The sequence below is a fragment of the Hordeum vulgare genome, chromosome 3H (assembly GCF_904849725.1).
Source record: "Hordeum vulgare subsp. vulgare chromosome 3H, MorexV3_pseudomolecules_assembly, whole genome shotgun sequence".
Taxonomy (NCBI): Eukaryota; Viridiplantae; Streptophyta; class Magnoliopsida; order Poales; family Poaceae; genus Hordeum; species Hordeum vulgare.
Window position 1 is genome coordinate 569180932 of NC_058520.1, and position 9525 is coordinate 569190456.

Consider the following 9525-nt stretch of genomic DNA (forward strand, 5'->3'; position numbering starts at 1 on the left):
ATCGAGCTTTGCACCAAGCGCGCGGATCTCTCCCACCAAAGTAGTAAGACGCATGGCGTAGTCATTCACCGATTCAGTTTCCTGCATCTGCAACTTGTGAAATTGGCGCTTCAGCACTTGTGTCCGAGCCTTGGTGACGCGATCTTCTCCGATCCTCATCTCCTTGAGTGCGTTCCACGCCTCTCTTGCCGTCTCGAACTCCGCCAATGTCATCAGCACGGAATCTGGCACAGACTGGGCTATGGCGGCCATGGCACCTTCGTCGCGCTCCTTATCGACGTCGTCGTCCGTGATGGCCTCCCACACTCGAAGAGATCGGAGAATAATCTTCATCTTCACCGCCCACACGCCGTAGTTGGCGTCGGTGAGCATCGGGTAATGGATGGGGATGTTGCGATGCGCCTGGACATTGGCGCCGCCCGTTCCTCCACCACTGGTTGCTGACTTGCCGACCTTCTTCACCTTATCGCCGTTCTTGTTCACCTTGGGACCGCCTTTGCCGGACTTGACCGACTCAGCGTCGCTGTGCGTCATCGTAGATCATAGATCGTCGAGGCTCTAAATACCAATTGTTGGCTTTGAATCGCTGGATCAAATCACCCGGGAGCTACACACAGCGTACAAAGCTAGCTAGATAAGCTAGCAAGGAGGCAGCTTGATGGATTCTGCCAGTACAACCGAAAGCGAGGCTTGTACGTGTTGTATAACCGGCAACTCTCGACGTAACTAGCGACGGAAAGATACGATGAAAGCTGGATTGAGGAGACTACTTTTGCGGTGCGTGACTTAGACCTTTTCAGATTTTACTCTACGTATATAAAGGGATACAAGGACTTGCCGCGTCCAACACGATGCCGGCTCGGTTGGCAACCAACACAACGCAGCCCGGACTCGTACAACAACCAGTCCGGTTTACAACTCTTTCTACTATTCTACGTTTAGACTCAACTAGGTTAATTACCACAGGTAGGCCGTGAGTCAATGAGAGCGGCATCAATGCGGAGAGTTCTAGAGCCAGAGAGGGTTTTTAGGGTGGGTCCGGGTTGTCGGACGCCGATGTGGCAAACGTCCAGGCTCCCCTAGAACACCCCTGATTAGGGCCTGGTCTGGGGATTTCGAAAGTCCAAACCGGCCCAATTTGATCAGTGCATGTTGGAGGCCTGAAAGTGTCCTGACCATCCGATTTAGACAATTAGCGACGATTTGAGGGTTACCGTTGGAGATGTCCTAATAGTCTCAGTACCATAAGCCAACTTATTTGGCTATAACTGACCTGTCCTAAATATGTCCCCCTAATTGCAGTGACAAATGCAACCGTACAGTTGTGCCAATTTTGTTTTAGTTTGCAAATCATTCAGCTCAAGCAATTGGAATGTCCTTTGAACATCTTGCAGATAATACTATTAGAAATGCGTCACAATAATATTATCATAAAAAGCAGAAAATGCATTGACCTGATTTGATATCAGTTTATCTCCTAAATTAAATTCACATCTTGCGACGCCCTCGCTGCTCGCCCTGCAAAGCACCGACGCGTCAGCCGCCAAAACCAAAGGCCGTTCAAGCCAAGCAGAGATCGAAGAGCGGCGGGCCCATATACCGACGAGTGGTGAACTCGGAGACGACCTGCCGCGCGGCCTCCTCGTCGGTCTTCCCGTCTGGCAGGATGGCCTTCCCCGTGACCCGGCTTATATCGGCGGCGGGCAGGAACACGTCCCGCTCCTCCCTGATGCCGCCGGCCGTGGGGCTGCCGCTAATGCGGCTCCCGCCGTCGCCGGAGGGGCTCGCCGATGGGTCGGCCATGCGGTCCCGCGGGGCCGCGCCTACCCCAGCAAAGCCAAACCCCGAACCCTTGGTCCCTTGGAACGAGAAGCCAGCGTAGGTTTGGAAAGAGAGATCGGCGTTTGCCCGAGGGCGAGACGGCGAAGGGAGCGGAGGTGGCAAACTGCGATGAGGAATAACCAGCGATCGTTCCCTGGGAGCTTGGATCGAACGAACAATTTTGTTCCCCAGCAGAACCACCCTTTACTAGGCCTCGCAGCCCAATCACATAGTACAAAAGAACTGGTAAGGAAAAAAGAAAAACCACACAAAATGCTACTGTACTTCCTTTGTAAATTAATACTCCATCCGTCCGAAATTACTTGCCGCATAAATGAATAAAATTAAATGTATCTATAACTAAAATACATCTAGATACATCCATTTCTATGGCAAGTATTTCTGAACGAAGAAAGTATAAGACATTTTTATAGTTTAAAATGGACATAAAAACATTATGTATCAAGGAAAGTGGTGGTATGATACAAGCAAGTAAATTTTGCCACCCACGATAAACTAATTTTGCCATGTAAAATATCGCAACACAGAAAATAAACAAAAATATGTATAGCTACACCACAAGAAAAAAGTACCCCTCCATAAAGAAATATAAAAATGGCACAAAAAAATCAAGTGTATACTATACCTAAGGCATGATACATACAGAGGAAGTACCACATAATTTTGGAAAACAATCAAGTGTATACTATACCTAAGGCACAAAAAAATGGCATGCTTGTACAAAAAATATACTACATCAAGTAAGACCAGTTATGAAACTAATAAAGGCCAGAACTTAAAAACACATAGAAGAAAAAACTTAACAATTATGTTTGAACTTAAGTTTTCATTGTTAAGTACTCTCTTTGTTCTTGAATATAAACCCTTTTAGAGATTATGATATGGGCTACACACGAAGCAAAATTAGTGAACCTACACTTTAAAATATGTTTATATACGTACGTATGTAGTTTATATTAAAATCTCTAAAAAAATTATATTTAAAAACAGAGGGAGTTTATAAGATGATGGCAAAAGAAATATTGAAAAATAAAACTTGTGAAATAGTCTAACAAATTTTTTTTGCCATGGAATGTTCAAGTAATTTGCCTGGTATACCAAATGATTACCAGGCCTTTTCAACTAATTGCCGTGTTCTTAAAAAATAATTTATAAAACAGAATTTATGATGATGTATGCTTTAAAAATTGTCTTGTTGTGTACGAAACAAATTTTCCATGGTCCCAACAATATGCCTTCCATTGTTTAAAAATAAAATTGACAGGCGAGGTGAGGCTGTAGAGAAGTTGGGAGCAGAGAGCTGTTTGGAACAAGAAGTCAGTGTTTCCCCTAGGACGAGGTGGCGAAGAGAGTGGGGGCGGCGAGACACAGGTGGCAACATGTGATAAGGGCTTCTATTTTACAGGAAAAAGAGACGAATAAAGAAAATTCAAGTCAGACCCAGATGAACAGTAAAAATAGCAAAACAAATCTGAATTCTTTTTAGGAACATACATCTCCATGTGTTCTAGCTTCCTGTAAATCTTTTTTAATAAAAGTACTCAAAGGTTAGTTCATTTTCGTTTTCTCACGTGAACCCTTCTTGAGAAAGTCAGATGCGACCTAAACCCAGCCGCCACCCCAGATCCAATCCCTCTCGCCACAGGGGGGTTAGCCGGTAGGCAAAGCCCGCACAATGTTAGGGGTGGCGGGAGATCGAGAGCCCAACATGGAAGAGTTGTAGGTTGCTGTGGGACGGCGACGGTCATGTGTGGTCAGGTTGCGACTGTCTACACGAGATCCAATCCCTCTCACCACAGAGGGGTTAGCCGGTAGGCAAAGCCCGCACGATGTTAGGGGTGGCGGGAGATCGAGAGCCCAACATGGAAGAGTTGTGGGTTGCTGTGGGACGGCGACGGTCATGTGTGGTCAGGTTGCGACTGTCTACACGAGATCCAATCCCTCTCGCCACAGGGGGGGTTAGCCGATAGGCAAAGCCCGCACGATGTTAGGGGTGGCGGGAGATCGAGAGCCCAACATGGAAGAGTTGTGGGTTGTTGTGGGACGGCGACGGTCATGTATGGTCAGGTTGCGACTGTCTACACGAGACCCAATCCCTCTCGCCACAGGGGGTTAGCCGGTAGGCAAAGCCCGCACGATGTTAGGGGTGGCGGGAAGCTGCTTCTCATCGAGAGCCCGACATGGAGGAGTTGTGGGTTGCTGTGGGATGGCGACGGTCATGTATGGTCGGGTTGCGACTGTCTACAGGCGATGCTCGATGATGACGATGGTGATCCAGCCCAGGGATCTTCAGCGACGAAAATGCCTGGCTAAGCCACTAGGGAAGAGGGACAGCGACAAGGTCGATAGAGCGTTGGGAACATTTTTTCTTCATGAAAATTTGCACGTACATAGAAAATTGAATTATGTTTATTGCAACAAAAAAAGTCAATTTTCTTTTAGTTTTTATTGTTGTTCATTTGGATTTTGCTGTTCACAATGGTGCATTTGAGCTCTGAAATAGAAACTCATGTCCTTTGCGCCATCCCTATTTTGTATAGGATAAAAGGTTGCTATATTTTATTTATAAATTTTACCTTTAGCATGTCCCACTGTCCATAATGTATTCTTCTCTAAACTTCAGAGCACAAGTAATAAGTTCAGGGAAAGGTTCACACAGATAGCGTGAGAATACATCTGGTGCGTACTACTCCCTCCACCCCATAATATTAATAAATGTAAAAAACGATTTTATATTAAACGCTTTTATATTATGGGACGGAGTAACAAACTACCATTGCTTAGTTGCATGCATACGCATCAAGTCGTGGATGTTACCTACAGTACTATATAGCCACTCACAACAAGCAGTCCGTACAGTTCAAATACTACACAAGCTAGTAAAACGGACACTAGAGGCGGATGGTTCAAAAGCACCATTGGCTTGTTTCTACATCAAAAGCCTCCCTGCAGAGATACGCAGAAAATATTCAAAATCCAAAACATCACGACAGTGACTTGGACTACTGGGCACAGTTGCATCTGTTAAAGCTCCCAGTAGTATCTGGGATCATCCATGGGGTAGGTCGGCAAGACAGAATGGACTACTGAACATGGCACATCTGCATCTGTTTACAGCTCCCAGTAGTATGTGGGATCATCCATTGAGTACATCGGCAAGGCAGGCGAGTCAGGGGACGAGGGGAGCGAGTAGTCATCCCAGCAGCAGTTCTCGCCGTAGTAGTCATCATTGTCCGCCGTATTGTCCATCGCTAGCTCGTTGCGCTGAGAGCGAATCTCCATTTCATAGAGATCATCCATCTCGATCACTTCACCCCCATCCGCCTCGATGGTCTGGAGTTCTGGGCACCGAACATAGGGCCCCCCTCCTGGCAGCCGGACATGCCTGATATTGGCACAGCGAGCTCGGAGTTCAGCGTTGACTTCGATGTGGAGGCATTCTCTGAGGTCGAGGAACTCGAGGTGGGGGCAGCCTTCAAGGATGGCGTATACCCCTTTGTTGGTCAGGCCGTAGCCTGCCATCTGAAGGAGCCGCAACTCATGCAAGCTCTCTGCTATGGCGAAGGCCTCCTCGTTGTGTCTCGCCTCCCAGGCCTCATCAGACTCCTCCTCCTCCTCCTCCTCCTCCTCGTCTTCGTCATCGCCGCTCCATTGTTCCATCCTCATCTCACGCAATATTGAATCTGAGTCGAACCAAGGCAAATGGACTCTTAGACGTTTCAGCTCTGGGCGTGCTGCGCCGATCCCCGTGAAAAAGGACCATGGCTGCTTCTGATCAGAGTACTCTAACTCTTCTAGCATTGGGCATTTAGCTGCAAGCTTAATTACTACGTTCCCATTATCCCAAAAGTAATAGGCACCGATGAGCCGAATGCTCTTCAATGAGTTGCATCTGCAGAGACAAGTATGAAATTAACGTAGAAGGATATCACATGAACTGAGAAGAACCAGACAAGTACGGTAAAACTGTATAACAAGTTTAAACAGTAAACATATTTTCCCCTTAAAGTGAAGTGGTCAGAGAGATCTACCATATGATAAATATCAAATGAGAGTCTTACTACCTCAAGCTTGCTAACTTGGCAATAAGAAACCAGTCATAAATATCACATAACGATGCACCATAAATATCAAATAAGATTACTATCTCAAGCCAACTTATTTGGCTATAAGCAAGTTGTCGTAAATATGTTTCCCTAATTGCAGAGACAAATACAGCCATACAAATGTGCCAATTTTGTTTTAGTTTGCAAAGTACTCTACTCAAGCATTTGAAGTGTCATTTGAACACCTTGAAGAACGATATTAGACATATGTCATAATAAAATATCATAAAAGCTGACAACATGTTTAGCAAAAATGCCTTGGCCTGATTTGGTATCACTTCAATTCCTAAATAAAATTTATGCTTTGCGACCATCTGATTAAGCTATTAAGTGGAGGTAAATACTGCAAACAGTGCATCAGTGCTAAGAAGACTGCCAGGTTTGACACATATAGAGTAACAGACAAAGTGCTGAAAACCTGAAATTCAAGAATGCAAGAATGCAAAGAACAATACCTGCTTGCAATGTAATTCAGGAGTTCGCTAGTGACAAACTTTTGAGCCCAGAAAGATTCCATCTGTCCATCAGAGCGATCTATAGCCACCTTTGCCATTTTGCACAAGACATTTTCTGCCTTTGAGAAAACCAGCTTGTGTCGCGTCATGTCCACAAAACGCCACAACTCAGGGGACTTGGCTGTCACCAGCCATGAGCGGCACACAAGTCCCGCACCCATAAGAATCTCAATGGTCCCAAGTTTCATGAAGATTGCAGAAAGCACATCGAGTGGGAGCTCAGACCAATCCCTGACATCATCAGACACGGGCAAGGGGTTTGGCTCCGCCTCCATTGTGCAAGGTAACTCCTAAAAACGAGTTGTCATCACAGAGATAAAAGGATGGCTAACTTTAGCAAGAGCTTAAAATTTGCAAGATGATAAACAGCCTTAACACCAGAGAGACGAAGCTTATATAATACATCAGGAGTGGCTTCTCCCATTGTAGAGTAAAAGGCGCTGGCGGTCATAGAACTTGTGTTGCGGGTGCACTTAAGTCCCCCTACTTGCAAACCGAAAAAACCCGTCACAGAACTTGCGTTTCGGGCTTATCTAGGTCACAACCGCTAGTTGGACCGGTCCGCTGCCCGGTTTTCTTCGTTCGCGGTCACGCGAGGCTCACGTGTGAGGTTATTTTTGCACAGAAGACCCTAGTCGTTTTGGTAATCACTTGGAGACGTCCCTGCCTTAGGACAGATGAGGGAAGCGACAGGCGGCCGCCGTGCTGGTGCGTCGAGCTCGTCGGCGGCAAGTAATGAGATGATGGAGGTGATGGAGAGGCTACCGAAGTTGAGGACAGAAGATGTTTGCCAGCCGATCTACGGTCAGTTTCTTTCCCCTCCCCTCCCGTAGGTTTAGTTTTCCTCCCCCTCAGCGGCCGATCTAGGGTTAATCTTCCATGATTTTCACAATGTAGGTTCGGATTCAGTAAAGTTCAGTATTGAGATTCATCATGGTGGCTTTTTCATGGGAAAAGGAATTAATTTGGCTTATTTGGATGAAAAAGTAGCATTCTTTGATAACCTTGATAGGAACACTTTCTGCAATGATATGATTGACTATATGTTGGGTCAGCTGAGATATCCACCTTGTGAGTTGGACATTGTTTTCTGGTGCCCACCTGGTAAGACAATTTCAGAAATGGTGTCAATTGATTTTGAAGTGGACTGTTTGAAGATGGCTGAAGCTACTGTTAATTCAAAGGTGCTTGTTTTGTTTGTGAAGCATGTGAAAACAACTGAGATTAAAGAATTGGAGGAGGAGGAAGATGACATTGCTTATAGGGTTGGGCCTGAATTGCCTGAAGTAATACTTAGCCCTATGAGGGAAGATAAAAGGAGGCATATGAAAAAAGAGAGCAACACAGGTACTACAAAGAGTGCTGAAGATGCAGATAGTTCAGACAAGTCATCAGATGCAGAAGAGGAATGGGAATGTGATTCAGAACATGATCCAACATGGTATGATAGTGATTATGCAGTGGATGATGATGATGATTTGTATGATAAAAATGTAGATGATGCTGTGAAGGATGCATTGCTTGAGCAGGGGAAGAAAGTAGGAGCTGAATACAGACATGTTCCAGGCTCAGATGATGTTACTGAAGAGGAACTGCAGCTACCAGAAGAAGATGATTGTGAGCACGGCGGCCGCCTGTCGCCTCCCTCATCTGTCCTAAGGCAGGGACGTCTCCAAGTGATTACCAAAACGACCAGGGTCTTCTGTGCAAAAATAACCTCACACGTGAGCCTCGCGTGACCGCGAACCAAGAAAACCGGGCAGCGGACCGGTCCAACTAGCGGTTGTGACCTAGATAAGCCCGAAACGCAAGTTCTGTGACGGGTTTTTTCGGTTTACAAGTAGGGGGACTTAAGTGCACCCGCAACACAAGTTCTATGACCGCCAGCGCCTTTTACTCCCCATTGTACAAGATAACATAACTTTTAACAAAAAAAACTTATGGCTGGTCAAATGGATTAGGTTGAAGCAACAATTAGATAATTAGCTGAGTATGAAATAGCTCTTTTATGTTTTTTAGGGAGGGTGCAGCGATGGCAAAGTTTGGCTTGTTCAGGGAAAGAAAGCTGTGCAAAACAACTATCCAATTTGGTGCCAAAGGCAGCCCGGTTCCCCAAGATAGGCCAATCAAACCACTATCATCTCAGAAACTTTGCAATTGATGATAAGCCAATCACACTAAGTTAGCAAACCAATCCACCCTAATCATATCGGATTCAACCGATTTTAATTTACCCAACCATCCATCAACCCAGTATACGCACCAATCTGTACTTGTGCAGCCAGGCCTTGAGGGGTTCGATGTGGTCCTGAAACCCCTGCTTCGCCATCTCGGACAGCAGGTCATCGGCCGTCATGGCCTCCCGCTTCGCCCTCTTGCATCTGTCGCTCTCGCAGCTCGCCCTGCAACGCACCGACGCGTCAGCCGCCGAAACCAAAGGCAGTTCAGGCCAAGCAGAGATCGAAGAGCGGCGGGCCCATTTACCGGCGGGTGCTGAAGTCGGAGACCAGCTCCCGCACGGCCTCCTCGTCGACCTTCCCGTTTGGCAGGATGATCTTCCCCACGATGCGGCTGATATCGGCGACGGGCACGAAGACGTCCCGCTCCTCCCTGATGCCGCCGTCGCCGGAGGGGCTCGCCGGTGGGTCGGCCATGCGCTCCCGCCGCCCCGACCGAAGGACCAGATCAACCAGATCGCGCAACCAACCGAACCCAAACCCTAAAGCCTTGGAACGAGGAGCGAGCGTAGGTTTGGACAGAGAGGTCGGTGTTTGCCTTTAGAGCGAGGTGGCGAAGGAAGCGGAGGCGGCGGGGCACAAGTTGAGCCGCACCTTACAAATCCGGCCACTCAAACATCCGTACACATGCCCTCGTACGTATGTAAATAGTGATCGGTCATATATTAAATAAGAGAAATCTAAGTTACCACGCCGCACAGCGGCCTTCCGGTGCGGCGGGATCGTGCGCGTCGTATTTGTCATGCTACAGTGCGTCGCATAGTGCAACACTATTTTGCTACAGGAAAGCTACATGTCATGAGCGCTTATACTACAGGGAGCTGT

The 9525-nt window shown here is 46.9% G+C and overlaps 1 protein-coding gene across 1 annotated transcript; it reads right to left on the bottom strand.

The window, feature by feature from the left end:
* Positions 1–4602: 4602 nt before the first annotated feature.
* LOC123440667 (putative F-box/LRR-repeat protein 23) lies at positions 4603–9293 on the bottom strand. Its single transcript, XM_045117227.1, has 4 exons — positions 8948–9293; positions 8727–8865; positions 6404–6753; positions 4603–5734 (listed from the first exon to the last, which is right to left on the bottom strand). Exons 1-4 carry the CDS (start codon positions 9115–9117, stop codon positions 4954–4956), a joined length of 1440 nt encoding a protein of 479 aa, XP_044973162.1. The 5' UTR covers positions 9118–9293; the 3' UTR covers positions 4603–4953.
* Positions 9294–9525: the final 232 nt, after the last annotated feature.